The sequence below is a fragment of the Onychostruthus taczanowskii genome, unplaced genomic scaffold, assembly GCF_017590055.1.
Source record: "Onychostruthus taczanowskii isolate IOZ18803 unplaced genomic scaffold, ASM1759005v1 scaffold55, whole genome shotgun sequence".
In the NCBI taxonomy this organism is placed as follows: domain Eukaryota; kingdom Metazoa; phylum Chordata; class Aves; order Passeriformes; family Passeridae; genus Onychostruthus; species Onychostruthus taczanowskii.
Window position 1 is genome coordinate 3,451,436 of NW_024503124.1, and position 20,241 is coordinate 3,471,676.

Below are 20,241 nucleotides of genomic sequence, written 5' to 3' on the forward strand. Positions count from 1 at the left end.
TTTCCTATTCCACAGTTGTGTTTGACTTGTCAGACTCCATGTCCCCTGCAAGCAGCCAAAACATCTCCCAGAATGGTTCTGCTCACCACTGTCCTGCCTGGTGCTCTCAGGTACAGCTGTGCTTTTGCTGCTTCCCTCTCCCAGCTTGTACCGGAGTCTCCAGGCAGTGATGATCAGACTGCTTGAAGCAAAGAATTTTGGATTAATCATAAAGCTACCTTTAAAGTTGCATTTTTGTGCTCATTAGAAACTGTCCTCATTTAACCAAATTATCTGTTTATATGAAAGAAAACCAGGTGGAATCCACACACTAAAATCACCAGAGCTCCAGAGAACAGGAGCACAGAGTGATCACTGAGATGGACGTGGTGCTGTATCATTTGTGCTAAAACTGATTCATTTTTTTCTTTTTTTTTCCTGTATGGTTGAAGAGTAAGACTGAAACTATTCATTCAGCCCTTTTATGCACTAAATTAACAATAATATTCAAGGTGAGTTTGTTAACTGCTGAAATCCTCTGATGTAAATCTCACAATTTAAGGACTTAAGTAATGAGAGCTATGAAGTTTTCCACTACACAGAGAAGGAAACTACTGAACAAAGTTTGTACCAAGCAAACAGCAGGGTCCACAAAGGAGGATAGAAGAGTTGGGGAATAACAATTTGCATCCACGTGCAGGGCTTTGCTCTGCAGCTACACAAACTGCAGTGGTAGCTGGCCAACAGTGCATACAGGCAATTACACAAACCTTTAGCATTCATGGCAAACAGTTTGTGTACATGTAGTTGAGCCTTCAAGGGGTTTTTGGAACTCTTGTTTTTAGAAAAGCTGATCTTTCCTTCTCAAGGCACTGTGACTGTTGTATGGTATCACAAACCCCTCACCTTTTTTGGGTGCCCAGGCTCCTGACAGGTAGTGTACAATTTAAGTGGCTTCTCTTCCATGTGGAACTGCTGGCGTGTTCCCCTGGTGTGGGGCCTGCTCAGGCAGCTGGAGTGGTCCTCGTGCCCCACGTCTTCCTTCTGCTGCACTGATTTTAGGGAAGGCCTGGGCAAGGGAGCCCACTGAGGTACAGACAGTAACTCTGTGTGCTGAAAGGAATTCAGTAAGGTCAGAGTTAGCCCAGGTCCTGATCCAGCACTTGGAGGTGCCAGGTTTGGGGCAGGTCAGGCACTGCCCTCCTGGCACTTATGCCCTGGGCTACCAGAGACTCGGGCTCCTCTTCGGAATATTGGAAGCCAGCAAGCATCTGCCAGCTCCTAGAGTTTGTGACAGAGCCCTTGGCTCTCTTCCAGCCCTGTTCCTCCTCACCCACCCCACGAGATGGACATGGAGCTAATGAACAGGGAGAGCTGGGTGCTCTGCCACACCCAAATCCTCACCTGCTGCAGCTCTGCCTGGGGACGCCTCCGGCTCCGTGTACTTGGCTTTCCTTCTTCCAGGAGCTGTGTGCCTGTCACCCCCTCACACACTTTGTTTTGATAGGCAGGTTCTTCACCTTGTGGCTTTTTTCCCTTCTGCTGAGCTGGTTTTGATGGAGGCTTTGGGAGGCGAACCTGGAGTGCACAGTAAGCACTTTGTACAGTGAAAAAAAGCCCAGATCTCACACAGAAAAAGAATGATCTTCATATATACACACCTTAAACAACTGCATCGCTTTCCAAACAGGACTTAAAGCAAAACCAAGTTTTCACTTAAAGGTCCAGAAGTGAAAATAAGGGGGTTTACATCTAAAAATGACTATATTTCATAATAATGAAATTACAGGTTGGTATTAATGCAATTGTTTTTTAGTCTGATTTCTACAAGATCAGACAAGCAGTGACCTGGCTTTCCACCCACTTTCACACCACTTTCATTTAGCCCCAACATCAGCACTTTCACTGGAGGGAGAAAAGCTGAAAATATTTATCCAGAGCAAAAAAATCTGGTAAACAAATACAGGAATTAATGCAAATAATATCTTATCACCTATCTTTGGTGTGCAATTGGAACCAAGAATCAGGCTATAGCTACAGCTACACTTCTTATGCCACCTCAAGATTAGATTCAGATTCTATACAGGGAGCAATATCCTAAAATCCATGCAATGCTCTTCACATCATCAAGGAGCCTCTGTTACAGGTGTTCACGGCTCTTCAGAAGGGAATTAACCCCAAATCTCCTCATTTCCTGTGTACCAAAGTGGTACAGGAGGAATCAGACAGATCAGCTGGAGTCAGATCCTGCTCACAAGCAACAAGTGAGGAGACAGTGGCTTGTTTGCAGTGGCTCCCACTGTTCCAAGGTTGTCTCTTTAATGGGAGAAGGAGAGGGGGAAAGGGAAGGAACACTGAGATGAAAAGAATCAGGCCTAGGATCACTCCAGGCAATGCCACAAAGAAATGCTTTGGGAAGAGCCTGCCTGTCACCCAGCACTGTCAGGGCTGCAGCACAAGTGCACCAGGCTACTAAAACATTGCATTTTTTAAAAATAGCAATAAATTTCAAGAGAGTTCAGTTACCTGCCCTCTCTATTTGTATTTAAGTAGTCCTTAGATCCTTTGGATAACCCTAAAATTGCCTTTCTGCAGCTGTTTTGCAGCAAGTGCTTAGAGGAAACCGGCTCATGTCAGCAGCAGAACTGGCTGAAGGAACAGGCTGCAGTCATACACAGGTGATCCCAGTGTTCTCACTGTTCCAAGAAGTGAGACACAGCATTACAGATTTCCCTGAGAAAGTGCTGACAGGTGCCAAGATTTAGTAACACCCAAGCATTCCCCCAGTCCTGTTCCTGGCCATCACACCCAATCCCACTGAACCCTGCAGCACAGGAATGGTGACAACCATTCACTCCTCAGCCAGGGATTTTCCAGGGGGGTGTGACCTGCAAATATCCAGTGCAGCAGCAGCTCCTGCAGCCTGCAAGGTTGGGATCATCTTTTATGCCACAGACTGTCGAGCTTTTGACCAGGCTTAAGAAGGAAACAGATTTACTATTTAGTGTCTGACTCTAAGAAATCAAAGACTCCTGTGAAACAGAGATCCAGCAGGATCAGCTGGAGATCAGTTCACAGCTACCTGATGCTCTGAGTCAGTTCACAAAAGAGTGCAAACTTAAAAGAGCTTCTCAAATGAGTGAGGGCACAGTGGTCACCATCACAGCCACACAAGTCCAGTCACCAAAACAGCTTTTGGTTTTGTTAAAATAAAAAAAAAAAGAAAAGGGGTAAAACCAGAAAAGTCAATAAAAGTGCTAAACTAAGTATCTGTAATTACCAAGATCAAAACCCGGTACCTTTTCATTAAACGTGAACTTTTGTTCTGCCTTCCACAATACGTAAATAGTGCTGACAATTGGTTCGTGAGGCACTTGCTACAATAAAATCTAATTGTATCATGAGAGAAAGGTGACAATCAGGAGATCATGAAAAAATTACATATTCTCACTGGTGGTTAATTAGCCATGCAAAACCCCCTCAAACAGATATTCTCTTCTATTAGGAATGATTACTATGCAGGCCTACAGATGTCAATACCACAGTCATTCAAATACTTCTTTCCCTACTAATTGAAGGTTGTAAAGCTCTGGTGCCAAGGTTTTGCTTCCAAAGAGCTAATTTATGACTAGAAGGATATTTTATGTCTTCAGTTGCAGCAGCTACAAAACTCAGCAAATCAGAACCATCTGTGCACTGATACTTGAATCACCATTCATCTCGCAGCCTATCAGTCACATTAGTTTGCATCCTGCATTCTTGGCTCACGTACACTTGTGATGGTCCAAAGTTCACCAGGAATATTAAAAATGGATGGGACCCTGACCCTGCCTTATTGCACACGCCCCAGAGCCCCGCACGGGGCTGCTGCATGCGGGCACTTCCACAGGAACAACGGCACTGACATTTCCCAGCAAAACTGCTAATTACCTCCCTCTCTGCTTAGGGAAGCTGGGCTTTATTAACTCAGAGCACCGCAGGAAAACAGCACAGGAGAGCTGTGTCACTTGGAAAACCCTGTGCCAGCGCACACCAACGGCACAGCTAAAGCCACAGGAACATCTCCTCCACACTGGGGCGGCAGGAGGATAAAGGCAAATGACAAAGAACAGCCTGAAAGCAAGAAAATGAATTAAATGCTGTCACTAATAAAGGTAACTTTGCTTTTAATCTGGGACGAAGGAAAAACCTGGCATTCAGGCCTGTCTTCAAGATGTTAGTGAACAAAGTCCTTGACTTCCCCATTATCCTGAAAGTAAATCATTCTCCACAGACCTACTGCTTTGAAGTGAGAGCCTGTGGGTCAAAAGGACTCATGGCAGTTCTTCCTCCTTGAGGGTTGACATTCCACTTTTTAGCAAAGCCAGGGGAAACAGGAATTAACAAACATGGTGTATTTAAGGCAGAAGAACTGCTGTGTCAGTCTCATTTTGAGAGCTTTAACCATTTCTTCCCCTCCATGAGGGAAGGGAAGAGGCAGGAGCTGTCTCACTCACTCTGGACACCTTAGCAGCAAGGTGATTCCGTGCACACGCTGCTGCTGCTGCCGCGGAAAATTCCAGAGGGCCGTCGTAGCGCATCCCGCTCGACTCCAGGCCATCCAGCAGGATTTTCTTCAGCACTTGATACTTGGGCTTCTCAGCATAAGCTAAGCCAGAAACAGAGGCCAGAAACTTGGCTATTTCACCTGTAGAGCAGATTTGAGTGTGAATTTCAGAGTGCAACCCCAGAAGTTCAGAAAGGATCTCATTCCAACACGGATGCCAAATGAGACAACACAATTTCAGCTGAAGGCACACTCAAAACACAGAACTGACAATGTCTTGTCTTTTTGGGAGGAGAAAAGGAAAAGACAGACTTGGATAAACAAGCCAGGCTTGAAATGCTCCATCTTGTTATGTTCATGCACTAATTCCCACAGCATTGACAGCTATCCAAGGATAAAAATGAAAACATTTTACCAACAGGTATTGATAGTTCTGTGTAGAAGAGGAAAGTCTTTGATAGATCACAATATCCCCTTAAATATTAATGACTCTGAACAGTATTATTTTAATCTATAAATCTATGCATAAATACTATACTGGAACTGTTTTGGAAAAATACAACTTTTTTTTTTTTTTCTTCAAACCCTACTATTGTTTTTCTGATTGCATCCCAAAACAGTCCAACAGCAGCAACATTTTTCCATCAAGTGGTTCAAAAAACAGGGAAACCACCGAATGGGCAGAAATAATGCTAGCAGGAAAAACATATGGGGGGTTCAAACTTTTCTTTCAGTTGAAGACCCAAGTGTATCCTAAAACTGGAGTGCTACACCAGATATTAGCATCTGGTCAAATCCCAGCAGGAAAGATTTATTAAATATGTATACACATCATGAATAAATTTCACCTAATACACATTGCATTCCAGTAATTCCAATACAAAAGTGCTAGGAAAATAAGGGAATAAATCAAAAATAGATACTGACCTTTTGGTGTTTTCCCTGGGTTACTTTTGTATTTCAGGGAAGGAAGAAACAAGACAAGACAAACTGTGCATCCATTTGCTTTTTCAAACTCTGAGGACTGAGCAATAAACCTTTGGTAGACAGTTGCTTACTATTTCCATACTAACAGCTACTTCTGTTTCCAAGATAGTCACTGCTTCCCAACACCTTGGAATACATATGGCCAAGATCCCTTATGTCACTCCATGGGATACAGCACAGACTGAGCAAGATTCTTTTTTTTTTTTGTCAAAGACTTTGTTCAATTTGTGTTACTTTCCCTCTCTTCTGCTCCCCCCCAGAGTCAGACACTGAACTGTGTGTCGGAAGAGGCTGAAGAGCCAGAGGGTACAGGTGCAAGTACACTTACTGCAGCTGCTTCCAGGAGAATCCCACCTCAGCACTGAATCTGGGAGCTCATCCATAAGTCTGAAACAACACCAGAGTGCAACAGTTTAATGCGCTTTTGGAGCAGGTGATTCCTCATTTGGGATTTAGGAAGACAGCAAGTCTCAGCTCCAAAGGGAGTGGACCTCCAGGATAGCTAATGATTCACAGGACTGCTTTTGAACCCAGATCTCCCCTCACCAGCTCCATTTTTAACTCTTTGCACACTGCTGGTTTCACCAAGACCAGCTGACACCTAAAACTGCACTTTAAATTTTTCTCTGCACATATTTTAAGCTTTTTAGAAGGAAAAACAAAAGCCCTTTGAGCCAAATGGCTCGTTCTAATTTCAGATTGATGATTCCCATTTCTATTCTGGAATTTAAGCAGCAGTTCTGCTCTGCCTTCCTATCATTTAGCATCGGGTCCCCTCTGCCATGGAGCACACGCCTGCCAAAGTTACACCCAGGCACGGCAGGACCACAAGGGGACAGGGAGGTCACATCACCCAAAGTCCCACACACTCCATAAACAGTAGGGCCACAGCTGGAATTCCTGTCCATTCAGAAACAGGAACAGCAAAGAAGCTTGGCATCAATTCCTAAAAACAGGAATAACACCAGCCCCCATCCTGGGAAGTCCAGCACCCAGAGAAACCTGAAAATTAAGACAGATAAGAGGGATAACTTGGGCAAGATACCTAATTCCAGGAATGCAATTCATTAGAGTAAGAAGATATTTCTGATAAGTGGAATCTGTGTAATTTTCTGGGCATTTCCTTGAAGCCTCCTTTTGCCCAGCATCCTGGAAACATGAGCCAACCAAGGGTTAACGGAAAGGGAAGAATAGGTGGAACAGCTTGATTGATTAAATTGATTTCCCATCGAATTGTATAAGTGTTACCTTGCAGGGGGGCTGTGTAATGACCAGAACTTCAAAAGAAGAAATATTAAACACAGAAGAGAGTGTCAACATCCCCAGCCGGCTCAGCCCCGGCGCAGGCTGCAGCCGCCCTTCCCTGTGCCGGGAGCCGCTGCCGCGATGATTTCGGGGATCAGCCAGCCCCAGCAGGTACCTCTGCTGTCACCTGCCCTACTTAAAAGTCTGCTGCCTCCTGCTTTGCCATGTTACAGCTCTGGGTAACTCCTGTGCTGTGGAGCCTGCTGCAGGTACCACGTGCAGTTAACTGCCTCCAGTCCCGGCTGGGAGAGCAGAGGAAGAAAACACTGATGCACTGTTGTTGCTCCAGTGAGCTCCAAGTCGTGCTGGGAAAAAGGAAAGATTTTCACCAAGCTCTTTAGTGTTTTGGTATTTAATTGTTTGTAATGGCAGTAGGCTTATGTAACATTAAAAACCTACAGGAAAACATTTGAAAAACAGTATCATAATGAAAGTTAAATAAATTGAGTGCACATGTGGAAAAACCTCCAAGAGATGTTTGTACTACGGTCTCCACAAAGTGCCCGTGAAGTTTAATGGAACCACACAACAACCTTCTGTATGTGCACCAAGGCCCGTGCTAATTTACAAATGATTTCTTGGGGAAAAAAAAGAGCATTGGAAAAATACACAGCAGACAAAATGCCTGTGTGCTGTGCACTGGAATCCATCCTCTCCTCACAGCAGCACAGACATAAACATGCAAAGAAGGGTAGACATGCACATAAAGTTCCCGTTTTAACTGCTTCCAACATCTCTCTTAATTAAGGAAAATTGTTTTAGCTTTCTCCTAAGGTGCTGTTCTACAGCATGGAAAGCTGTGTTTCCCAGAGCTGGGAGGCAGTGAGGATGCTGCAGGGTTCCAGGCTGGTGTGTCCATGTGTGTGGGGGTGTTGTCCTTACTTTGTTTTTGCACTCTGGACAGCTACAGGGTCCTTGAGGTTCTGCTCCCAGGGCAGCTTCCCACACAGCCAGTGCAGCATGCAGTAGCCAAGGATTTCAAGGTCACCTCGTCTGGATGGGGCTAAAATGTGGGAAAGGGGGAGGGGGGAAGAGAAAAAAAAAATACAATTAAGAATAGGAACCTCTTCTTAGGAAATAGAAAAGACTTTGATTGAACTGGTGCTGATGAAATATGAAGAAGCCAAATGGGCAAAGTGTTTTGTTTGTTCAGCTGTATTAGACCTGAACCGCCCCGGCATTTGGCCACAGGCCACAGACAGGCAGCGACTTGTTCCTGCTCAAGTGAGGGTCAGCTTCCTCACCTCCTCCAACTCCATCCTTCCTCAGTCTGGCCTGTCACATGGACTTGATCCCCATGGCCTCTGACATGATCCAGACAGCCCATAACTGAGTACCAACACTTTCTCAAAGAGCCAAGCAGTAAAACAAAGAAATAAATGTCTGCTGCTAAATTGCTAACACATGTTCCAGGAAGTCCATGGGGTCCACATTGGTCATGCAGGGACTCTGTGAGAGCAGACTAAACACTGATGGCCTTTCCTGTTCTCCCGTGGAGCCGCTTGAACTCGGATGCTGGGACAAAAGTGCCATCTAGTGTGCACTGACTCGCCTGAGCCTGCTCCCGGCTCCAGCAGCGCCTGCGGAGCTCGGCACAGCCCAAAATGCACTCGCTGTTTAGCAAAGTCCTGGGTGAACTTCCCACTGCTGCTTCCAAAAAGGAAGTTATTTCAGGAACAACTTACTCTCTGCACGCCCCAGGCAGACACAAATACAGGAGACAAAATTAAATCAAAAATTAATCCCATCCCTGAGCATCATCTACGCAGAAAAACTGAAGTTAAATCTATAGATTGGCTTTTCCTAGAGAAAGAGGGATGGGAAAAGTGCAATATCAACAGAATTGCTTGTGCTTGCTGTTCCCAGAGGAAACCAAACTTGCTAAAACTGAACAAGCAGGAGCACTGCAGGATTTCTTTGACTTGCAGCCTCAGTTTGCATGTCAAAACCACATGGAATCTACAAAACCAGAAACTGCTTGTCATGATTAAAGACAGACAAATGTAGAAGTTAAATTTATGCTTTTCCAAAATGAATTTGTGCTTTCCAAGAAGGAAAGGAGAGTTCAGACTTGTTTGGCACTTTTTATCCAGTGTAAAGACCAGTAGCTGAGCACTGTGCTGTTAATCCAGCTGTAAACAGATATCATATTTTATGGGCCTTCATTAAATAAATTCCAGAAAGTCACTCGGTGAACTTATCTTTTAATTTAAGAAGTCATCTGCTAAAAGCCACGGTGCCAACACATCATAACTGTCCCTCGTTGCTGTACACACATTACTGTAAAAGCAGCAGATTAGTTTTTATACATTCCCTATCTTAACTGCTCTTAGGCTTGGGATTATTAAAGGCCCTGGATCCAACACCGCTGCGCTGTCCCTTGGGCGTCGTTTGTTTCCTGCCCTGGATTCAGCAACGTCCTAATGCAAGACTTGGCTCCCATATTAAAATAAAAACACAATCTCTACCACTTGCTGTTCTGTAGTGATTTCTCTGGCCATAAATCTCCCAGTAACTGTGGAACAGTTCCATTCACACACACATGTTCACAACTCTTTTTTCCATTATGGCAATTCCAGATTGGATCCATATAAGCCAGCGTTTTTGACTGCTGATCCTCTAATTTTCACAATGTCTTTCTGGCACCTGTTTGTGTGAGAGAGGCTACAGAAAGTGGCCTTTTGAGGAAAATTGTCAGAATTCCAACGGGCAGCTTTTTTCCACGAGGGGGATTCATTGATGTGCATCTATAAATAACAGCAAAGCAATCAGATTTCAGGTGTTACCCCAAGAAAAGTCATTTTCTGACAAAACAGTCCCAGAGATTAAAGTTTCTTCACAGTTTGGCCATGACTAATGACATTCCCTCTCACCTGCAGCTCCTGGGACAAAGCCATGACAAAGCAAAAGCCTCGGCTGACACCTGCCCAAAGCCACAGGAGGCACAGGGACAACAAAAAGGAGCAAAGCACCTCTGCCCAGCAGCAACAGGAACAGTTCCACAGGAGACAGTGAGTCCCCTACCCCTTCATCTCCCTGGCCACCACAAGTGCTGCTAAATACAGACATTTACTTGGGGTTTTTGTAGAACCACTTGAAAATGTCAGCATTTGATTCTTTAGCTGTACTTGCTTATTTCCCTCTGCTCCATATAAGTGAAATCCCTCAACCTTTTAAATCATTTAGATCCTTGTTAAAAAGTAATTGATTAATCTTTAACGAGTTAGTATTATCTATGGACAAAGGAGTTATTAGATTTTCATGTCAAATCGAGCACTAATAGATAAATTTCAATGATATGTTTACTTGCAAAAATAAATCTGCTCACACAACTGAAGATTACAGGAATTCTTGATAAACATCAACGGAGAGAAATCAATCTGCCTTCACTTTAAATATGACAGCCAGGTGAAAATAAAACAATTCTGCTTGATAACTTGTCACAGTTACAAGAGTATACACTCCAACTAATACTTATTTAAATCAAATTCTTACTTCTCTGCTAAAAACTTGCTGGTTTTTTTTTTTTCTTTTTTAATAGATGTTTGATTTCTGCTTTTCTACTCACAGGATTTTTTTTACTATTATTTTCGTCTCATATGAAGTAGTATTTAACAGAAAGGTATCAGTGGTATTTTATTTCACAATGTCTTTAAAGTTTAATTTCTTAATTTGGAGATTTAAGGCCTGATTCTGTTCTCAGTCCTGCCAAGATAAATCAGGAATAACTCCCCTGAAGCTGATGAACTCACAACCACATCAATGAAATCAGAGTTTTAAATATACCACAAACATACTCAACACACAGGCACAGGCTCCAATAACTCAGAATAACTGAAGCAATTCACCTGAGAAGAAAATAGATGATGTATCTCTGTACACTGAATTTGGCAGCTATCTCCACTCTAATTTATATTCAGATTCTTATTTCCAAATAGATCAGGGATATCACTACAGCCACAATATGCTCTCAAAACTCCACTGCTCCCAGAAACTCCTCTGAAACAGAAGTAGAAATGGGAGATTTCTCTATAGCCTCTATTTAGCTGATTTTCTCCAGCCTTCTGTAAAGAGCTAACAAGTGACAGATGAAATATTCTCTTATTTTTAATAAGCGTTTCTCTAAGGCCTCTGTTTAGCTGATTTTCTCTTCTGTAAAGAGCTAACAAGTGACAGATGAAATATTCTCTTATTTTTAATAAGCACTGTTACATGATAATTTCACTGTAGTGATTTTTTGGATTAGAAGCCTTTCATAAGCAGGATCATCCTGGTTGCTCATATTGCATGGATGTGCAGTGGCACCTCCAATTCTCACTGGCATTACAGGACACCAATCTATGGTAACTCAAAGCAAAGAGAACTCACACCTCAGCCAGCAAGGCAAAAGCCCATAAAGGAAAGGACAGTAAACATGATCATGGTGAAATACAATTATGATAAAAATGTATCTTCACAAAGTGATATAACTTAACTCAAGGCTGAGATGATTAAAAACCAGACAAATACAAGACTTGACAAAAATCAGTGCCTCTATTAGGGGTAGGAGAAATCAAAAGACAAAAAAAAACCCCAAAAAGCAGATGAGGAAGTATTCCTTCCCCCAGGTCCTGGTCAGTCTGAGGAACTCCCTGCAGCAGGATGATGACCAATGGAATAGTGGGTGGCTCCACAGAAGGGTTTAGAGAAATAAATTAATGATACATTTAGTGCTTGGAGGCCATTCCACAGAGTCATCCAGCCTCAGACAGGGCAAAAGCCAGCCAGGAACCATCTCTGCTCTCCTCATGCCCAGCCCTGCTTGGCACATTGCTCAAGTACTCCCTGACAGTAACCACCAACCACGGATTGCTGGAAAGGAAAATCCATGGCACCATCACAGCTGGAGTACAGCTCTTGCAGAGAACCCAGCCTGTGACATGGCAGACAGGGACACTTCCTGGGCCAGCCACGCTCTCTCTCCCAAACTGGAATCCTACAGATACACACTCGATGGGATGAATGGGCATGGAACACAGCAGAGCTGCCAGGAGGGAATCATCAGGACTGGTGGAATGGGATGTGCTGAAAGAAAGAGGGTTGGGGTTCTGCTCTGATGGGGAGAAGCTCATGTAGTGGGAAGGCTGGCAGGTGCAAGGGAAGGTCACCACGAGTTCTGGGTGGGAGATGCAGTGGTGGTGGCAGGAGATGCCGGTACCTGGTCGGAAGCAAAAGGTTCCAGGCTTGCAGTAAGGACAACATGTGGCAGGAGAGTGGGGACAGGAAGTTTTAACTCTTCTTTCACATCTGTGTGGCAGAAAAAAAGAATCACAAAGGTAAGGGCCTGACAAGTAGGGGTGGGCAAGCAGCTGAGATTCACTACCTCTCTGAATTCCTGGTGTAGAGAACAACAGCCAAAATTAAACAGCCCATTCCCAGGCACAGCCCAAGATGTAAGATGTGACAGAGTTGTTCTCATCTTATTTTTGCTGCTTCTGAACATTCCTGGCAGCTTCCAGAGGTGGCTGTAGAAGCCCATCCAATATTTTCCTTGCTAGTGACTCTTTTTTCACTTACAACCACTTTCTGCTCCCTCCTCTGCTGGGCACATTTCTAATCCAACTCTCAGGAACTCAACCATCTTTTTATTTATTTCCCACCGCAAAGTTCCACCCATTTTTCGCCAGACTGGTTATATTTTCCTTTTATTATTTAGGATTTACAGTTTGTCCTGTACACAGTCTTTGGGAAACACATATCAAACTGCAGCAGATCAATAATTCATTTGACCGAGAAAAAAAAAGAAAAAAAATCCTGCAGGCTCCCTCTGAATCCTAACTATGCATGGACAGATGCCAAATCAACCTCTTGATCCAGAGCCACTCAGAGCTCTGTTCTCTGGAAGCAGGCTCCCAAAGAATGTGTTTCCAGGCATAGGTGTTTATATTCCTGCACATCCTTCCTCACAAAATGAACCCTGCACATATTTTAGTCAGCAGAACAGGAAAAACGGCCAAGCACTGAGCTGTGTTTTTAATACCACTGAGCAGCTCTGGCTGAGCTCAAAACCAGCACAAGGGCTGCAGGGCTTTCCCTGCCATCAGCCCAAGGCTGGCACTGCCCTGGACAAACCCGGTGTCCCAGGGCTCTGATGGAGATCAAGGAGCACATAACTCCATGTGAGGGGCACAGAGAAGCCTGTCCAAAGTCCCCCACTCCTGTGGGAAGCAGCTTTTACTACTGCAGATGTAGAGATCAGTCCTGCACAGACTTCAGTGGGGTCTCTACTGATGCAAGAGATGGCAACACCGCTCAGAGTTCCTGTGAAATGCTGGGAGAAGGGAGAGGACTCAGCTTGGAATCGATGGCAAACACAAATATATGCTGGAGGGAATTCAGCATAGGTACTTCATACTCTTATGTTCATCAATGATAGCAAATTAAAACTGGGCTTACACATTCAATGCACAGGACTGGAGTATTTAAAAGAACCTCAATATGTTAAGTGCAGTAAATCTCCAGAGAAATTAGGTATTGACTGCATGCCTCAGTGAGGAGAAAATCTACAAAAATCCATAGGAGGCATTGATCCAAATATTACTTTTTAGCACTAACTATGTAACAACTTTTTAAATGTACACTGAGTACAGATATAATTCTCCTTAATTATCAATCAACAAACCAAAATGCAATACTGTTTATACAGGCTGGTCTTTAAAAATGAATACAGTGAGTACGCTCCAATGAGACACTAAAACCAACAACACAGTTGTGCCCTGAGAAATCTGCATCAGAGTAAAAAGAGTTTCAGTTTCAAATACCCACACGCTGGTCGGGATGGGATCCTGCCACAAATCCAGGAATGCTGATGGTGTAGGTTGGATCCTGTGGCAGAGGCCAGCCTGGGCCCTACTTGGCTCCAGGAGAAGTCCAAACATAGCTCAAGGATGCAGCTGCCATGGGAACAGCACATCCATCCCACTTGGCCTTTCCAGAGCAGACCAAACCCACCACCACAAAGTGTTTCCCTGCAGTGGCCACTGGTAGGAACCTTTCTGGATCTCAGTGGACTGCACACTCTGCACCTGGTGAGCTCCACAGAGATCCTGGGGAATAACCCAGCACACAGCTGGGCTAAACTGTCCATCCAACCATGGAAACTCCAGCATTGACTTAAATTACTGGGAAGGGAATGCATTTGACTGGCTCTGTGCAAGGAGGGTATCAGCTCCAAGCATTGCCAAGAGGCACTTTTGAAAGGTACAAATTCCTAATTTTGTTAAAGCTTCAGCATGTCCCTCAAACCACTGCATGTATTCAGTAGCTGCTTCATGGACAAGTCAAAATGTTCTCATTTGTCTGGCTCAGCACAGCCACTGATGCTGTTCAGAGGGGCTGAGATACTTATGTTGCTACACACACGCAGGAAACGCCCTCTAGAAAGGATCTCATTTATATAAAATAACATTTTGAAAATTAGAATTATATTCCTGGAGCATTGAAATAACAAAGCACTCCACTCTGAAAATGTGGGTGACACCAAAATGAAGGCTGTCTCTGCACCTTCCATTTGCAAACAGTCTTTAAAGACTTCTCAGAACACCCCACCTCACTTTGTAAAGGAGACTGTGCTGAGACTGCACCATGAGTAGGGAATCCAGGAGATTGTTGAGCAAAGAAGCCCTTTGGCCCAGCTGCTGGAAGCCTTTTGGCATCCTAAGCATCTCTGTGCCTCTCAGCCTCACACCAAGAGAGCAGGGAAACCCATTGCTGTGTTCTGCCAGCTGAACCCGTGCAATCTCCAACAGAAGTCGTTGCAGATGCAGATTTTCCCTGGGATGTTGAGAGCTCTGCTGCAAGTGGGGAAACTCTGGCAGTTTGATCTTAATGGATTCAGGCTGTTTGTCATGGTTTAACCCTAGCCACCAATTAAAGTACCACACAGACATTCACCCCCTACCCCTCCCTGGAGGGAGAGGAAGGAGGAATCAGGGAAAAAAGTTAAAACCCATGGGCTGAGATAACAACAATTTAATACTTGAACTAAAATTTTAAAAATAATAATAATGAAAAGGAAGGTAAAGGAAGGAACAAACGCCCTGACAAAGTGATGTACAACAGAGCTGCTCAGCACCACCTGAGCAGCAATCAGCCAGCCAACCCCCCAGTTTATCCCAGGGTATGGAACATCCCCCTGGCCAGCTCAGCTGTCCTGGCCACGCTCCCTCACAGCTCCTCACTGCCAGAGCAGGGGGAACTCATCAGTCCTTGACTCAAGGTAAGCACTGCTCACAACAACTAAAACATCCCTGTGCTATCAGTGTCGTTCTCATCCTAAATCCAACCACAGCACTGCACCAGCTGCTGGCATGAAAATTCACTCTGTCCCAGACAAAAGCAGGACACCAACACAAGGTCAGAGCTGGCATTCCATGTGAAGAGTTTGGATGCTCTGCAACACACCAGATCCCACATCATGTTCTGCAGTCTCTTCCAGCAGGAGCACCAGAAAATTCTGTGGATTTTCTCTTTGCAGCTATCAAGGAAACACTTTTCAAGTGTAAGGGGTGGGGGGGGTAAGCTCCCTCAAACTATCTTTCTGAACATTTTGTTTTGTGGAGTCCTCTGGTTTTAACCAATTCCATCACAACTGTAGCTCTTTGAGGAGGTTATCTAAGACACAGATTGCAAAACTTACCTCACGCTTCCCTCTGCACACCTTTTGTCACACAAGTCTGTAAAATTTCCCTGCACTTTCAAATAGAAGGAATTATCTGTCCTGTAACCACATCCCCATCCACAAACACTACCAAACTGGCTGCTATAACTATCCAACAGCCAAATCCCAAATATTCCAGCTTCCACCTACCCTTCAAAGAGCATCCAAATCAAATAATGGTGCACAACCACACCACTCACACTACCAGGCAAAGCAGGCAGTGAGGTCTCCAGAAAACAGCCTGCATGCTTGGGAAGGCCAGAAGAGTCCAAAACAGATGCTCTCCTCACCACAAAATATTTTCTAGCAGGTGAAATGGTGCAGTTGTCTTAGCAGGAAATACTTGCCAGTCTTATTTCATTTTTCCTAATGACCAGAGTTAAACGACTGCAGGTTTTAACAGCTCCAGCAAATTATCAAGACCCTCTACATTACATGGTCAATGGTCCTTTTAATAGAAAAAGCAATAATATACAGTTGTTTGTGCCAACTAAAACTCGTTAGAAAGTATTAGTTTAAGGTAACAGTTCAGCAGCTATTAACAAGCACAAATTCCTGCAGTTATTGCTGGTGACACTGATGCTCACTGAGCTGGCAGCAGCAAACCATCCCTCCTGCTTGAGATGATCTTGGGGGTGAAGGAGGGGAAAGGGGAAAGAAAAGTTAACAAAAACACTCTTGTGTAGCAAGAGTCAAAGTTTTTCAATAATCACCATTTTTTTCACTAGCATAACATTAGAATTGACTTTTTGTCTTGCTGACATAGCAACTAAGAAAGTTGTGTTGCATTGACCATATTGATTGTGAACAATGCAGCCATCAGTGGGACTTTACACCATATATTTTCAATATTGACCTCCCAGTCCCTTCTCCATGGCTCTATGGGTCTGCTATTGGATTTGGACTGCAGCGTAATAAACAGCTAAGGTTTAATTAATGGTAAATGAATACAAGACATAGGTTATGACTTTAACTAATTAGGGAATTGTTGAATTAAGTCTGCCTTGGAATGCAAGGCAGTACAATCAATATCCAATAAAAGGACTATGTATGTAATTTACCTGCAAATGTGTTTCCAATACCATCAAAGTGAGTTTAAATAAGTAAGATATATGAAAGGCTACTGGAAAAAGATTTCAAAAAGTTAACACTTTATGGCTTCAGAAAAGGTTTTTCTCCTTGCAGGAGGAATGTCATCTTGAAATACCCTCCCATAACACAGATGGTGACACTCAGACACAGCTCTCCCTAAAGGACAGTGCAGACTCCAAGCCCTTTTCCTTGACAATGCAGCATTAGCAAATCCTGCCTCTGCAGGGTACAGCAAGCACAGACCAGTCCTCCCAACACAAACCAATGAAGTTTGATGTTGAGCACTTCTCAGGGTTGTCCTGGGCTGCTCCAGTGCTGTGTGTGCAGAGCCTCTCAGGGCTCCTCCTGCTGCCCTTCCCCCAGCCCTGGGGAAGCATTCCCAGGCACACGAGGAGGTCGCCACACGAGGGGCTGAGCAATCCCCAACACTGCTTCTCCTGTGTACAGCAGCACTCACAGCCTGATTACTCATTCTATAATCACTCATCTGAAATAAAAAAAAAAGAAACCTACCTACTCCCTTGTGGGCATCTATGCTGGTAAACTCTATTGTCCCATTATGGCCCTTCCTAGGATTTTCCTGATACTGTTTGTGGTTCCCATTGGGACAATATCTGTAGCAAAGTCCATAATCTGCAAGATAAACCTGGAAGACATGAACAGACAAATGAATAATGCTTTTGTCCTTTGAAAGTATAACCTTTGTAATTAAGTCTTAAGAAACTGATAGGTTAAGGACAGTCTTAGATCTAAATTTTATTAAACCAAATGGTGCCTCAGGATAAAATATGTACAACTGGGGGCTATAACAGCTGCCCTCCCCATTTAAATCCTTCCACTACTATACTCTTATCTTATTTCAGAGTTGAGCAGGATTTCAGTCATTTCATTTTGTTCCTGAGCTCTCTGCTCTCCAGGTGGGCATCCAGACATCATAAACTGCAATATGCCTTTTATGCAGCCTCACGTTGCTTATGGGACCCCTTCCTCCCCAGACCTAAGCAGGCACACTCACTTCCCCATTTGGATTTTCCAGCAGCTGAGACTCTTCAAATTCAACTCTACTGTGCAGCTTCAAAGCCAGAGGAAGAGGCAGCAGCTCCTTCCAGCTGGACTGGACATGGGGCTCCTGTGGCCACAGGGCTGCTGGGCTCTGACCCACCTGTAATCCAACCCCTTGGAATGCCACTGTCACCAACTTCCTACAGAAACTATTGAAAGTCTAGGCTAAAACAAAGCAAAGCAAACCAGCCCTCCCCAAGCCAGAAAACCATCCCAGTAAACCACTCATGGATTTAGAATGCATTTGTAAAAGACACAGAACCAAACTGTGGTCTCTCAGTTACTCTGAAGCAAATACATAGAGTTAAATCAATGTAAGAGAAAAAAAAATTGGGCCCAAATTGTGTATACTGCAATAGTGCCACAATCACCATTCCATCCACAGATTTTTGGGGCAAAAGCTAAAAATCATCTGAAGGCATACAGATCACTTCTACTAAATCTTATTATATGAAAAAGAAACACATCTCATTTGAACGTTAGTTTAGTTTCCTCTTTAGCTATAAAACAGTTTATCCTAAAAAAGTCCAAAACAAACTTTCCTGGCACTCACTTGCTATTTAATTACATCCGTCCTGGTAAAGGCAAAACCAACCAAACAAACAAAAAGGCCTCAAGAAAACTTAATGCATTACTTTGCAGCACATTCTGTTGAACTACTGATTCCTGTTTGTGCTCCAGGCAGCTTCAAATCCTGGGATTGCTGGTCTCTTGGTTTTACTGTTTCTGCTGCAGGATCTGAGCTTATCTGGAGCGTGTAAGCCGGGCTGCAGTGCTCACTTCCTGCAGGGAGGTGGCTTTTAAGATTATTGATGATGTTTCTCACCTGACAGCTCAGCCAAACTGGGATACAAGATTAAAGAGCAGAGGCATGGATGGCTACAAAATCTGGGACAGGGCATCAGTTTGGTTGGGCTGACTGATTTGATTTTTCTCCTGCATCCGTTCTCTGGTGTATTCCTGATGCTCTGGTGCTGCCCTAACTGAGCCCACAGTCAGAGAACTCACTCAAACTACCCTAAATACCAAGTTCTGTGAGTCCTCTGCATCCTTTGTGGGCTGGGAAGGAGAGAGGAGCCTAGGAGCTGCTTTCTTCCCAGACTCAGCAGTGTGTTTCAGATTCTGCTTGACTACAGGTTTCTGACATAGACAGGAAGATAAAATACCTTTCAAAATTAAGGCTCTGACTTACATTAAAGTAAGATTTCAACTGTTAGGAAAGAAAATACACCCACAGCACGTCTGGCAGCTCTCTGGTTTGGGCTGGGCTTACCTGTTTATGTGACAGACTCCCCTGTGACAGCCCAGCCTTAGTGATCTCTCAAACTACACCAATTAGCAGCCACAAATATTTGCTACTCAAACTTAAACTGCCCCCATCTTATCCTATCACAGTAACTTTGTACTTTTTTATTTTTAAGGCAGCTCCGTAATGCAGTACATTTTTAACCACTGGATTTGCATAAAATACCTTCAGTAACCATATCAGCAGAGCAGTTTTCAATTTATACTGAAAACCCCCTAGAAGTGAGAAGGAACTTCAAGTTATCCTGCACTGACTGAAGATGGAAAGATGTGGAAATAAAGAAGCAACTGCTTCTTAAAGCCACTCACATGCAGGGTGATCCTGACATCTGATCACAGCAGTTCTCCTCAAAAGTTGGCCATGAGTGTACCAGTTCAGCTTGTTTCTAGGTGGGCCATTTATCACTTCCATAATTTTCACATCAGATTTTTTTCCATAAACATGGCAGCCTCTCAAGGCAAAGCCTCTTGGCCACCAACAAAAATCAATCCCCTTCAGCTTGTACAAAACCAGCAAGGCACTGTTACAACCTTGCCACAACCATTATCAGAATGACTGTGTTATTTTAAATTACCATTAATTTCATTTCATCAATTCTCATTATAACCCTTTCATCATTAAAAAGATATATAGTTCTTTATAGCTAGTTGTCACTTTTTGATAATGTAATACTGCATGCCCTTCCAAATTTGCTCAGAACATGAGGTAGAGGTAGCTCATTTAGAGTTTACAGTTGTTGTGGATTTTTTAAGTGTATAGGGAAGGGGAAAAGCAGATGAATATTAAAGAATACTGAAAAAAAATTAAGGCAGCTTTACTATGTGTTTCAATACTATAAATATTTTCTATCTACATGCTTTTTTTGGGAAAAAACCCAAATAAGAACAAAAAAAGAGAACAAAACAGAGCAAAGCAATCAAGGCAAACAGGACACTGGAATAAGAAAAGGTAATGTGGATGATGAAGGTGTAACAGGGCCATAAGCCCAGAACAGCTGGGTTTAGCTGTGGCACACTGTACACTCCTCCCCACTCACTTATTTTAACCCTTGTTTTTGTTCAGGTTTCTTTTCTCTACATAGCCCAGTTTGCACCAGGCTCTGCAGTGCTTAGCATGGTCTCTTATTAATAGATTTTTGTTACAAACCATGAGCCAGATTTCTGAAGTCTTCACCTTTAATTTCATGCACACGTAAATGTGCCCATCTTGGTCAAGTGAGTTATCACAGGCACAAATAATTATTTGTGAGCACAAGCAGCCAGCCAC

General features: G+C 43.6%; 1 protein-coding gene across 4 annotated transcripts in view; it reads right to left on the bottom strand.

Moving 5' to 3' along the window:
* Positions 1–20,241, bottom strand: part of VRK2 (VRK serine/threonine kinase 2) — a 37,061-nt gene that overhangs the window by 1,456 nt on the left and 15,364 nt on the right. For 2 of the 4 annotated variants that reach the window (XM_041417255.1, XM_041417258.1), the window contains 6 exons: positions 17,121–17,253; positions 7,700–7,820; positions 5,841–5,899; positions 4,476–4,666; positions 1,384–1,557; positions 886–1,092 (listed from right to left, as the gene is read on the bottom strand). In XM_041417255.1, coding sequence (XP_041273189.1) covers positions 886–1,092; positions 1,384–1,557; positions 4,476–4,666; positions 5,841–5,899; positions 7,700–7,820; positions 17,121–17,253 — 885 coding nt within the window. Of the gene's footprint in view, positions 1–86; positions 182–885; positions 1,093–1,383; positions 1,558–4,475; positions 4,667–5,840; positions 5,900–7,699; positions 7,821–17,120; positions 17,254–20,241 lie in introns of all 4 variants that reach the window. The other 2 variants (XM_041417257.1, XM_041417256.1) reach the window with 2 other exon arrangements.